Source organism: Moschus berezovskii, chromosome 11 (genome assembly GCF_049115385.1).
Source record: "Moschus berezovskii isolate FMDL1 chromosome 11, NW_MosBer_1.0, whole genome shotgun sequence".
In the NCBI taxonomy this organism is placed as follows: Eukaryota; Metazoa; Chordata; class Mammalia; order Artiodactyla; family Moschidae; genus Moschus; species Moschus berezovskii.
This window is the reverse complement of record NC_142470.1, coordinates 104,873,520-104,888,131: the sequence shown is the minus strand read 5'-3', so window position 1 is coordinate 104,888,131 and position 14,612 is coordinate 104,873,520. Positions and strand designations below refer to the sequence as shown.

Below are 14,612 nucleotides of genomic sequence, written 5' to 3'. Positions count from 1 at the left end.
TCAAGGTTAAAGATAGTTATTTGATAGTGTTATATATGACATTCGAGTCTTTTCTATAATGAAATACACCAATGTATCCCATCAAGTAACCTGATATCCATGTGTATACTTTATGATAATTTACATATAAAAGACCAGTGGTAGGTGTTCTAATGAACACTGAACTCCACAGAAAAATGAACTATAAAAGAAGGCATTTTCTTTTCACAAAAAGCAAGAGATCATAGTAACTAAAATATTTTTAATTCCATAATTAAGAACTTACTCTTTCTCCAGGTTGGCTACAACACCATTTACATAATCAGTATCTGTCTGGGAAAGAAAAAAAAAAATTACACCAACATTCATGTTTCTATGTTTTTATATCTTTATTTCATATTTAACTTTTAAATCTGAACTTAAAATTAAATAAATGATTAAAACATTCATTGGAAACATGAAATTTTCAGACAACTTATGGGATTTGCATAAGTTGTACTCTACTTTATGGCCCTGCCATATAACACTGAGGACTTACCAAAACAATAAGCAGACTCTTAAGTTTTTATTGCTTTCAATTGTCTCTGTCTCCATTCAATTCAGTAGAAAAAAGTGAGCACAGAAACTATTTCTACTTCTGCAACATCCAAACTATAAGTAGTGAATAAACACCAGACACAGCATGCAATAAGGAAAGAATTTCCACTTGGAATTGTAAAATCTAGGTTCAAGATCTGTCTCCCAAGCTACTGGACTATGTAATCTAGTCACTATGCTGAGCTTCAGTTTCCTATCCTATTTAAAAGAAAAAAGGGTGGGAGGAAATAATATCTCAGAGACTATGACATTAAATGATAAAGCTATGTAATAAAAAGCTGTGTTATTCTTTATTACTGTTATTATTTTATTTTTAGGCTGATAATGAGAATCCAAGTCAACAGCGTGTGAACAAATCAGAAAAAAAAGTTTAACAAACCTGTCAACTTCTAAATTATATACAAGCGGACAGCCAATACTGCCAAACAATTTTAACTACAGTGACAGCTTAAAATGCTCAACTGTTAAAAGGAGTCAATGATATATATAGTATGAGCTATGGCACAAAGACTGCCAAAACACTTCATACTTGAGGAAAACAAAACACACCAAAAAAGATAAAACTTTAAGCCTGGATATTACAAAACCACTGAGTTTTCAGGGGACGTCTTTTTGAAAAAATATTTCAACTGTAATTTCTGTTCATTGAAAGTAACTCCTATTTTACTGTTAAAGACATAAGAGTGAGGCAACTTATTAAGAACACAGCCTCCAAATTCTTAACAAAGAATTATGGGAATACAACTAACACACAACTCAAAACCCTCCACCCTTCCCCTACACAAACCCAAGCACATCTCACCACTCAGCAGGCTATGATTTTGGAGAACACAACCAATTCTGGTTTGTACAACCTTTAGTGAGTTTACTAATACCCGAAATTCAGTTTGATAAGCATTTATTAAGAGCCAGTGATTTGCCTATCCAAGGAAATGGGAATACAAGACAAAGAAGAGCAGCTCCCTATCCCAGGAGTCTGTCCAAGAGGCTGGCCAAGGAGAATAGGCTTATATGAACACAGATCTATCATGCAATGTATAATAAAATATAAAATGCAAGTGATCCATATCTAACAGTACACATAACCCTTATGTTGCATATTAACTCACATTTAAGTAGCAAAAGATTCATTTAAAGGACTATATAGCCTCTGAGATTTTGGAGGCTTCATTGCATTAAATTTAAAGAACCTTTTTCCTGAAATCTTTTTTATAAAGGTCTATGGAGATTTTTTTTTTAAGATTTATTTTTTATGTGGACCATTTTAAAGTCTTTATTGAATTTGTTACATACGGCTTCTGTTTTGTTGTTTTAGTCTAAGTTGAGAGGCTTTGTGGGATCTAGCTCCCTGACCAGGAATCAAACCCACACCTCCTACACTGGAAGGTAAAGTCTTAACCACTATACTGCCAGGGAAGTCCCATATGAAGACTTTTTAAAAGGTAACACTGTCACCCAACTATCAGAACGTATCTCTGAATCTATGGCTGAAATCCGTTTATTCCAAGGGTATGTAAGTGATATATGATTTGACTGAGATCGGTGGGGGAAAAGACTGGACATACACTGAAAAGAAGAAAGAGCATTCCTTCCCCCGCTTGGAATACCAAGTCTTTTTTATGGTTCAGCAAAATTATTATTTTTCAATTAAAACCAAAAGATGTATAAATACATACTGAAACATGATGAACCCTGAAGACACTATGCTAAGTGAGAGAAGCCAGTCACAAAGGACCACACACAGTTCATAACTGTACTTTTAAAAACTGTCCAGAATTAAAAAAAAAAATCTACAGAGACAGAAAATAGATTAGTGGTCTACTAATTAGTGTCTAAGCCTAGAGGGAAAGCAGTATTAATGAGTAATGGCTAAGGGGCACATAATTTCTTTTTTAGGTGATAAAAAATCTTCTAAAATTGATTGAGATGATGGCTACAGAACTCTGACTTTAAATAGGTAAATTGTATGTTATGTGAATTCCAAATAAAAATCAAAAACATAAAACCAAGAATAAAGATAAATGTAGATAAAGAAGGATTTCAGACTGTGCATACTGAACTGTGGGTCAGCTTCTCTTAGGGATATATAAGGAAAAGTTTAAGAAGCACAGAAGCAGGTTCAAATAAGTCACTAATACTGATAATCCACCACTGTAAAGTCACACATACATAACAATTCATCAACATATATGCGTGGCTTAAGAATCAACTTTACCAGTAGTGTATAGATAAAATGAAATGAAAGTAACAAATTCCAATCTTTATCTTAAATCAATAATTTATAAAGTCCAATTTAAAAAGAAATAATTATTTGCCAAATGTCATGGCAGTCAGGAAATTGCAACAGAGTCAAAATATTTCACAGAAACTTTTGATTAAACTCAATTAATATATAAAATATCATATCACTTTTGAATATGCTATAGCTGTTACGTTCTATAATACTGCAAAGAACAAATATGTGAAACAGAAGTCTGAGTAAAAAGATACTTCTAAAATGGTCTAATGAATAAAACAGAATGTTAGAGGCAACCTCCTACAAAAAATAAACGTTGCAAATGTCAGAGAATTTTAACAGATACCAGCTGTAAAACAGCTACTTGGATAAAAAGAAGAAATTTTAAGCGGTAGATCAAAAAGAACATAAAATTTAAAAGACTGAATTTTAAATCACTTGAAGGTAAAAACTGTGTTTAAAAAACTGATTTTATGTTTAAAGAACATTTTTCAAACGTCCTTTATATATGGACAGAGGGGCCTGGCAGGCTATGGTCCATCAGGTTGCAAATAGCTGGACACGACTAAAGCAACTTAGTACACACACACACATGTAAATTTACTATCTTCTTTCTGTTCACTTCATTCCACAAATATTTACACCATAAGCAGGGACATTTATATCCATAGCATATCCATATCGTCAAACTCTGAGTGCACGCGTGCTCAGTTGCTAGGTTGTGTCTGACTCTTTGCAATACCATAGGCTGTAGCCCACCAAGCTCCTCTGTCCTTGGGATTCTCCAGGCAAGAATACTGGAGTGGGTTGCCGTGCCATCCTCCAGGGGATCTTCCTGACCCAGGGATCAAACCCAGGTCTCCTGAATTACAGGAAGATTCTGAGCCACAAGGGAAACCCTTAGACAGAGTATGTGTAAGATAATCCACTGGAATACATCGCAGTGTAAATTTTTCTATTTTGGATATATTTTAGTGGGTATAATATACTATTATTAGTATACACGTGTACAGCCTGGGAGTACGGGATCAATGAGATGCTGAGCAGGAAGGCTGGGCTCGCAATGCTATACTGGGTGAGATATACCTGGTGAGATAGGAAGGTTGAACTAGCCAAACAGGCCACCAGGTGATAATGAAAATAGGCCACAGAAATAAGGATGCTATCAGCCACTTTTTACAGTTACCTTCTAAATAACCCCTGCTGGCTCTCCATCATTCCGTTCACAGCTTTGCTGAAGTCCTCTGTCCTTGTTCCTAGTGGCTACATTTTCTTCCAGTTACGGGTCACTTTTTTTGGCTCCTTGGCATGCAGGATAACAATAATAAATTCTTATTTGACACTGGACATCACAAATGGACAGGGCTTCCCTGGTGGCTAAGTAGTAAAAAAAAAAATCTGCCTGCCAATGCAGAAGATGCAGGTTCAATCCCTGGGTTGGGAAGATCAGCTGAAAAAGGAACTGGCAACCCACTCCAGTATTCTTGGCTGGGAAATCTGGGAAATCAAACCAGTCAATCTTAAGGAAAAGCAACCCTGAATATTCATTGGAAGGACTGATACCGAAGCTCCAATGCTTTGGCCACCTGATATGAAGAGCTGACTCATTAGAAAAGACCCTAATTCTGGGAGAGATTGAAGGCAAAAGGAGAAGAGAGCAACAGAGGATGAGATGCTGGACAGTATAACTGGCTCAACGGACAGGCGTCTGAGCACACTCCGGGAGATAGTGAAGGACAGGGAAGCCTGGTGTGCTGCAGTCCATGGGGTCATAAAGAGTCAGACACGACTTAGTGACTGAACAATAACAATAAACAACTAAAAAGCTGGGCAAAATATATGATCCAGTTGTTCTCAGGCAGTGGACAGCAGATTGTGCAGGGTGGGATTCTCCGAGAGAGAACTGAGCATCACGACTGTCCTGACTTTTGCCTGGAGACATTTCCAGATCACGCTGCAGGAAGGGAAACCTGAAGACAGCAGCTGGAGAGTGCAGAACAGACTTGCCAAAAGGAAACTGGCAGCTGCACAGAAAAGGACGGTGCCCTTGCACGTGTGCTGGGTGGTGACACAGTGGGAATTCCAGAAAGATAACGTGCACAAGTGACAAAAGGATTGAAATGACAGGCATGTGCCACAGTGGGATTGGCAGCTCATCATAAATCGCAGATCTACCAATGAAGGTAACAAGTACCACAGTTACCTTGTAGCTTCTAAAATAGACAAGCTGTCAACCTAAAGGAAATCAGTCCTGAATATTCATTGGAGGGACTGTTGCTGAAGCTCTAATACTTGGGCCACCTGATGCGAAGAGCTGACTCACTGGAAAAGATCCTGATGCTGGGAAAGACTGACGGAGAAGGGGGCGGCAGAGGATGAGATGGTTAGATACCATCACTGACTCAACAGACATGAATTTGAGCAAACTCTGGGAGACAGTGGAGGACAGAGCAACCTGGCGTGCTCTGCATATGGGGTCACAAAGAGTTGGACGCAACTGAACAACTCATGAAAAGTCTCCAAGTTCGTGAAACACAAGAAAAGGCTGAAGAGCTGTCACAGATAGGAGGAAACTAAGGAAACAGAACAACTAAATGCAGCGTGCTATCCTGGCCTGTACACTGGAACAGACAAATGGCCTTAGGTGGAAAAGAGGGAATCTGAATCACATCTACAGTTTGGCTAACAGCACTATGTCAAGCCTAATTTCCTGGTCTTAGTCATTCGAATGTGGCTATGTGAGACATTAACATTAGAGTCAGTGCAGTGAAGGGGATATTCTGCATCACTTTTCCAACTTTCCTGTAATTCTAAAATTATTTCCAATTAAAGTATTTTACAGTGACTTATTGGAAAAGACCCTGATGCTGGGAAAGATTGAGGGTAAGAGGAGAAGAGGGATGACAGAGGATGACATGGTTGGATGGCATCACTGATTCGATGGATATGAGTTTGAGCAAACTCTGGGAGATGGTAAAGGACAGGGAAGCCTGGCATGCTGCAGTCCATGGGGTGGCAAACAGTCAGACACGACTGAGCAACTGAACAACAACGAAAGTGCCTTCAAAGAAAAAAAAGCCAGTAAGGCGTCTTTTCTACTTGAAGCTCTCAAATGACTTTCTACATCAGCAGTTTGCAAAACAGACCCACTCTTTTGTTTTCATAAACTAAAACTTCACTGGAACACAACCCCACCTTTTATTTACATACTGTTTCTGGCTCTTTGGGGGGCACAACAGCAGAGTTGAGCAGTTGCAACAGAGACTGAATGTCCTTCAAAGCCTAAAACATTTGTCAGGTGGCTCTTCACCAAAAATAAAAACTTTGTCAGTTCTCTGACTAAGGGTAAAAGTCACATTCTCATGATGGCCTGGAGAGTCCTAAGCGATCTGGGCCAACCCACTCCTCCACCCGCTGCCCACTGCTGAGCCCCTTGCCTTCTCTGCTCCAGTCACACAGGCCTCTCCTTGCTGGCTCACAAAACGTGCCAAGCAGAGCTCTCACCTCAGGGCCTCTGCACACACTGTGAGTCCACGTGGACTGTTCAGCTGCTGCACTCTTCAGGTCTTTGCCCGAAGGTCCTGATCACTCAAATAAACCATCCTTTGTCAACCTGGTACTTCCTTTATTATTCACTCTGATTTATTCTCCACTACCAGCTAACATATTATTCACTACCAGCATTCACTACCATCTAACATATTATTGATATGTATTTGCTTTTTTATCTCTCCTTCTTGACAATGTAAGTTTCACTGGGCAGAGGCTTTGCCTCATTCAATGATTTGTCTAATACCATTGTTTCGGTAAACAACTACAAGCAACTTTTATAGGACATATAGATACACACACACACACACACACATTCTTCCTGACCAGCATTTGTGTGATTTATAATCAATGCATAAGTGTGTGTAGGTGTGTGTGTTAGTCGCTCAGTTGTGTCCGACCCTTTGTGACCCCATGGACTTAGCCCACCAGGCTCCTCTGTCCATGGACTTCTCCAGGCAAGAATAATGGAGTAGGATGCCAAGCCCTTCTCCAGGGGATCTTCCTGACCCAAGGATCAAACCCAGGTCTCCCACATCGCAGGCGGATTCTTTACTGTTTGAGCTACCTGGGAAGCCCAACATCTTAAAATCTAGCTGCTAAAAAAATTACAGGTCAAAAATACTTCAGAAGCACCAAGACAGTTACCTGTGATTTAAATTCAAGAAGAGAAACAACTAACAACTAGACAGATCATCAGCAAGTCTGCAAAACGCATGAACACTATATCCAATAATGGAAAAGATTGTGAAAAAGAATATACATATATATATATATGTATCATTGAGTCACTCTGCTGTACAGCAGTCATTAACATAATTCACCTATACTTCAATAAAAACTAATAAAAATAAAATGAAAATATAGAAATGATAAAGGCAATAAAACTAAGAGTCAGTTCTTTGAAAAGATCAAAAATGATAATCAACTGCACAGCATAACAAGAAGTATTTCTACTTTCCCTGATGGCCAGTGAGCTGGAGATCTCAGAGCGGGAGGAAATGGGGAACAGAAAGGAAGGGAAATGGGGGGAGGGAAAAATGCAGATAGGAGATTGCTGTTTAGTATAATAAACCTTGAGGAACTATTGGACTCTTGTGCATATATAACTTAAATGCACTTAGCTTTGTGCGTATATAACTAACACAAATTTTTCAAAAAAAGAAAATGGTAGAGAAAAAATTATTCTTGTGTAATTCCAGACTACAAGTTAAGGGCACAATCTACTGTCTAATGGATTTTTTAAAAAATCTCCTCCAGTACCTTCCTCATTTTAGTACTTCAATAAATACTAGTTCAATGAGTGAAAGCATACTTAGAATGAAATCTATTCTTTTGCCTCTATTAAAAAAGACGACAAACAGGTAATGATGCTAGTTTGAGAAAATGTTAAGTCTAGCGATGGCCACTGTTTCTGAGGAAACTGCACTTGTCAGGTGCTTTGGGGTGGAAGAAAGTTCCGAAGCATTCAGGTCAGAAATCCTGGCTGAAAGCACACTGAAAGGTCTAACCAATGAAGACTAAAGCACTCATATGGAGTTCACTCAGGAACACAGCACTGACATTACACACACTCACCAATGAGAAACAGTTACGACTGCAAACTCCATTTTCGGTAAAACCAAAATTAATAACCAAGATTCTCACACTCAAAAGGAACCTAGTTTGATTCCAGTAATCCAAGGTAACATGCAGAATCGTGAAGACTAGCTATTTGCAGGAAGCAGCCAGACTCTGTGGCAGTTACAATGGCATGGTCTTTGATCAAAAACTAAAACAAATCACCAATTAGCCTGTTCCTCCTCCTCCTATAAATCAGGAGTCTAGAGAAAAAAGCCATTTCCTTCAATGATGATTCACAAAGAAGGAGCCAACACAGCAAGTATGGAAAAATAAAAGAAATAAAGAAGAGCTTCAACAAAACCTGTGAACAAAAATAACTATGTCAATAGCCACAAAACAGGTGAGAAATAAGGACCAAATACTTCTTCATTAATTTAAAAGAAAAACACACCCCGTTGAAGTTGTTGTGAAGCAATTGTAGATAGTAGAAATGATTGGAATGATTCTAAAATATATACAGAAATGCAAAAGACCTAAAGTATCTAAAATAATTCTGAAAAGAAGAGAATTAGAGGACTTAATCTTACCTGACTTCAATACTTGAAAATTATAGTCATTAAGATAGTGAGGAGTTTGTATAAGGATCAACCCACAGATCAATGGAATAAAACAAAAAAAGACTCACACTTAAATAGGATCACTGGATTTTCAACCAAAGCACCAAAGAAATCCAATGGGGAAAGGAAAGTGTTTCAATACCTGGTACAAGAGTAAATGACATCCATAAAAAAAACAGTGAACTTTAACATGACCAAAAAATTACCACTAGATGGACTGTAGACCTAAAGCAGAAGTTGAAGCGTGAATTTTTCAGAGAAGAAAATCTTTATGATTTAGGGGGAGGCAAGGGTTCCTTAAGTCATGGAGAGCAACAGTCATAACAGAAAACATTGACAAATTAGACTTCATCAAAATGAAAAAGTTGTACTCACTAAGACAAGGCAAAAAGACGCACAGACTTCCACAGATTGGGAGAAACAGTCACAAAATCAGGTATTTGACAAAGGAATGGAATCCATTATACACAAAGAACTCTGAAAAATTCAACACCACCATCCAAATTTTTAATGGGCAAGGTTCAAATAATGATGGATAAACAGAAACGTGATAAATAAAAACACTAAATCATTAGTAGAATTTAGGTAGTATGCAAATAGGACTTACTGTAAAATTCTATCAATTCTGTTGTATGTCTTAAAGTTTTCATAATAAAAGGTACTATCCAAAAGTTCTTCCTTGAAATTAAAGAAGACTTGACTCTATATACCTAAAGACTATATCGTGTGCCAGGGAAAATGATCCACACATAGTGGTTAAAATCAAGACATATTATAGCAAAATTAGTAGGCTTTAAAACTGAAAAAGAATTTTTTGGGCAATCAGACTAAATATGGATTCAGTTCAGTTCAGTCGCTCAGTCATGTCTGACTCTTTGCGAACCCATGAATCACAGCACACCAGGCCTCCCTGTCCATCACCAGCTCCTGGAGTTCACTCAAACTCATGTCCATTGAGTCGGTGATGCCATCCAGCCATCTCATTCTCTGTCGTCCCCTTCTCCTCCCGCCCCCAATCCCTCCCAGCATCAGAGTCTTTTCCAGTGAGTCAACTCTTCGCCTTAGGTGGCCAAAGTATTGGAGTTTCAGCTTTAGCAATCAGTCCTTCCAATGAACACCCAGGACTGATCTCCTTTAGGATGGACTGGTTGGATCTCTTTGCAGTCCAAGGGACTCTCAAGAGTCTTCTCCAGCACCACAGTTCAAAAGCATCAATTCTTCGGCAATCAGCTTTCTTCACAGTCCAACTCTCACACCCATACATGACCACTGGAAAAACCATAGCCTTGACTAGATGGACCTTGGTTGGCAAAGTAATATCTCTACTTTTTAATATGCTATCTAGGTTGGTCATAACTTTCCTTCCAAGGAGTAGGCGTCTTTTAATTTCATGGCTACAATCAGCATCTGCAATGATTTTGGAGCCCAAAAAAAAAAAGTCTGACACTGTTTCCCCATCTATTTGCCATGAAGTGATGGAACCAGATGCCGTGATCTTAGTTTTCTGAATGTTGAGCTTTAAGTCAACTTTTTCACTCTCTTCTTTTACTTTCATCAAGAGGCTTTTTAGTTCCTCTTCACTTTCTGCCATAAGGGTGGTGTCATCTGCATATCTGAGGTTATTGATATTTCTCCCGGCAATCTTGATTCCAGCTTGTGCTTCTTCCAGTCCAGCGTTCCTCATGATGTACTTGTAGCAAAAAATAAGAAACCTGGAATAACATCTGTCTAGTTTCAGCAACAGCACTATGCTACTCCCCTAACCTCTTAAGGAAAAAAAAAAATTCCTCACATGAACCTTTCTTGAGGAAAACGAGAAAATGAACTTTAATCAACAGATTTAAGTAGGTTAAGCAAGTAAGTAGATGGGGTTCCCAGGTGGAGCTAGTGGCAAAGAACCCATCTGCCAATGAAGAAGATGTAAGGGACACGGGTTCAATTCCCAGGTTGGAAAGATCCCCTGGAGTAGGAAATGGCAACCTGCTCCAGTACTGTTTGAAAAGTTCCGTGGTCAGAGAAGCCTGGCGGGATACAGTCCCTGGGGCTGCAAATCGGACACAACTGAGCATATACCAAGTAAGTAGATACACTATGAATCATGAGGACCAAACTTCTCACCGCTGGAGAAAAGGAGATAAAATTAAGGAATGAGTTCGGAGGCTAGAATAAAACGTGTGGTATTGGGCTGTACCTACCAAGAGATGCACCCAGGATGTTCACAGATGTACATGTGTGTGAATGCCTGTGCATGTATGAATACGCATACATTCTAGTTCTGGCCACTGAAAAGACCAGAAGCAATGATTCCTCGGGAACAAGGAGCATATCTGGAACCCAGGTCTTGGTTTCTATTACCATTCTCCAAAAAAAAAAAAAGGAACCAGCTATCTTGGGGACATATTGCATTGGCCAAAAGTTCATTCAAAACTTTTCATCCATTATGGCCATGTAAGATGCTGACATTTGGGGAGATCAGCTACAGGGTACCTGGGAACTCAGTATAACTTCTACAATTTTCGTACAAGTTCAAGATTATTTCAAAATAGGTTTTAAAAATGAAATGTGAAACTTCCCCCCAAAATAACCAATGCAAAAACAAAAAGCCCCTACCAACAAGAAAATTTAAGAACACTCTTGGTCATCTCCGTGGTCAAAAAGGAAACACAAACCAAAATCACAGATGGTGCAGGGTAGGGGTAGGAAATTAATAGATACAAGGAATATAGTCATTTATAATAACTTTAAATGGGCGATAATCTGCAAAACACTGAATCACTATGTTGTATACCTGAAACTGTAACACTATAAATAAACTAAGCTTCAACTTAAAAAATCATGGACTAATAAGAATTGAAACATTTCACATTAGAACCTATGGGATACAGCTAGCACAGTACTCAAAAGAAAATTTATATTATTTCTTATATCAGTGAAAGGAAATAATAAATAGCAAATAATAAATCAGTGTAGCATCTGCGTCAAGATGTTTGCAAAGTATAAAATGGAACCAACAAAAGCAAAAAAATTAATAGTGTTAAAAGCAGACATTAATAAATTAGAAAACAAAAAAGAGAAATAATAAACCTAAAAGATGGTTTATATCCACTAGCTAACCCATTAAAGGGGAAGGGCATACAAATACAAACACATAAACAAAGAAATTAAGGCGAAATCATCACAAAAAGAACAAGTAGTTTGCTCCACTCTATACCAAGCAAATTTTAAAACTTTTATAAAATGAACCACTTTCTAGGAAGGCATTTTATCAAAACTGACAAGAAACCTAAGCAGCTCTTACTGTTCTAATATGAAAATCTGTTAGTATTATATCATCTATGTAGAAACGGGGAGAAAAATAATACACCCCCGCCTACACTCATGAAATCTCTCTGAATGGGTAAACCATGGTAACAGGCGAGGGGGCCCACAGAGCGTCGTGCTGAGTGAAGTAAGGCAGATGGAGAAGGGCACAGCACACGACACCCCTTATGCGCAGAATCTAGAAGAAATGATACAAACGAATGTATTTACAAAACAGAAACACACTCACAGACTTAAGACAATGAACTTACCGTTGCCAGGGGTGGGGTAGGGGGGATGGAGGCGGGAGTTTGGGAGGAACACATACACACTGCTATGTTTAAAATGAATCACCAACAAGGACCTACTGTACAGCACAGGGAACTCTGCTCAATGTTATATGGTAGCCTGGATAGGAGAGGATTTTGGGGGAGAACAGATACATGTGTATGTATGGCTGAGCCCCTCTGCAGTCCACCTGAAACTATCACAACATTGTTAACTGGCTAATGTCCAATATAAAAGCTTTAAAAAAATCCAACAACAACAGGCAAGGGGAACAGCCTTAGAGGAGAGACTTTTTGAGGTATATAACACACATTTATAATTTTTAAACCATACAATCCTATTACCTGACCAAAAAAATTAACTAAGTAGCAAATAATTTTCCCTTGCAAATAAAATATAGAACAAAAAATAAAAACCCACAGCACCTGGATCAATTCTCTCTGGTTAATATTCAATTTGTTTTCATTTACAAATTTACCTGCTCTGCAAATCCTGCCCATAGGCCTGCTAACCAACTAACCATCTGCCTGTTCTGGAGGGGTTTTCCATGTCATCTGAAAAAAATGAAGCTCCACCGAAGTCAGGGAAAGGAACAGCCACATGGCTGAGCTTAGGTCACATGACTGAATGGGTCAAGCAAATATCTGGCACTTTTTAGTTTCCATAGTGGGAGGAAGACACTCTTCCAACAAGATTCATTAAATGGGGAACTCTCCAAAGATAAGAAGGAGCATGAAAAATTACTTTTTGCTAAAATTCAGAGTATACTGCAGGAAAACATTCTGTTAGAAATGATGGTGACAGAAATAATATTATAGAAATGATTGTGAAATAAGAAATATTATAAATTAATAATAAAATATATACATAAAAATAAGGAGGCACACAGACAACCACAGATCATCGGGATACAAAAATAAGAATCATACTCTAAGTAAAAGGAAGCAAGAATGACACAATCTTAAAACAGGAATACCGCCCTTTGTTGGCATCACAGATCCTTCAGAGCACGTGGAATTCATTCCTCTCTACTCCTCCTGCAACTGCAGAATGCAGTTAGTGAACTCTCAGTAATGCACCAAGAGCCAACTGTTCAAAACCTTGAATTTTCTGAAATGTCTCATCAAATTAAAACAATGGACATTTAAGGAAAAATCATCAGAGAGGAGCAAAGAAATAGAAACACAGCAAATGATTACTTTTCTGTCTCTCCTTTCTTCCCCAAGGGGCCTCTTACGGTTCCCCACTTCATGGAAAAAACACAAAGAACAGAAAGTCCAACAAGGATGAAGAGACTATGATCTTCTTCACTGTCTACGTGTATTCTTGTCTAGTCCTTTCATTTCTAATTTTCTCCTCACATGTTAAAGTAGACCCATGGAAATTCATACTTTTATAAAAGCTGAAAATGTTAGCAAAACACAAATTTACTTTGGCCAATTTACTCTAGGTTAATTTCAAATGGGAGAGTAGGGGAAAGTTTCCTAAAAGGGATGAGCTGGGAGCTGAAGGAGGAATAAGAAAGAAAAAGGAAGAAGCAACGTTTAGGGTGAGGAATAACACAAAGGGAACCAAGAACATGCAAGGTCTATGCAATAAACTGACAGCAGAATGACTACAGCCCAGACCTACTAACGCTATGATGTGACGTGACAGTGAAAGTCGCTCAGTCGTGTCCGACTCTTTGCGACCGCATGGACTATACAGTCCACGGGATTCTCCAGGCCAGAATACTGGAGTGGTTAGCCTTTCCCTTCTCCAGGGGATCTTCCGAACCCAGGGATCAAACCCAGGTCTCCCACACTGCAGGTGGATTCTTTACCAGTTCAGCCACAAGGGAAGCCCACACTATGATGTAAAGAACCTTTAATAAACAGACCAGAAACCTGGAAGAGAGGCAGTTGGGAGAAACCAGATTAATTTAGTTATGGACAGATTAAGAATTGCCCATAAAATACGTCAAATAATGTTATCAAGTCAGCAGTTGAAAGTAGAGACTCAAGAAGAAGCTAGAGATCTAGGTTAGGAACCATCTTACATGAAGATCATGGTCAGAGTCACAGAACATGCATTTGGGAATAGTATTAAATGAGTCCCAGGCTACCAGACACTTAGGTGAAAACTCTTAATCAATGTTGAAAAATGTGGAGATTAATAATTTTATACTGGGACTTTCCTGGTGGTATAGTATCTCCCCAAAGTGTGATCTCATTGTAGCTCCCTGCAACAGTGTTGACCTCAAAGGCATTATTATTCCCCTTTTAAAGATGAAGAAACTGAGGCTGACCAAAAAAACTACCTGCTTTGGTGGCAGAATCCAAACCCTGAACACAGGTCACGTGACTCCAAACCCAGCATTATTATATCTTAGTGATCAGAGAAACAGCTACAGTAAGAGGGTCCTGAATCTTCATAGTGTTCAAAAGCTATACAAACCTAAACAGCACATTAAAAAGCAGAGACGTCATTTTGCCAGCAAAGGT

General features: G+C 38.6%; 1 protein-coding gene across 2 annotated transcripts in view; it reads right to left on the bottom strand.

Moving 5' to 3' along the window:
- The window catches only part of MGAT4A (alpha-1,3-mannosyl-glycoprotein 4-beta-N-acetylglucosaminyltransferase A), a 123,264-nt gene that overhangs the window by 42,236 nt on the left and 66,416 nt on the right, over nt 1-14,612 (bottom strand). For both annotated transcript variants that reach the window (XM_055399189.2, XM_055399191.2), the window contains exon 6: nt 266-312. In XM_055399189.2, the coding sequence (XP_055255164.1) occupies nt 266-312 (47 nt within the window). The remainder of the gene's footprint in view (nt 1-265; nt 313-14,612) is intronic.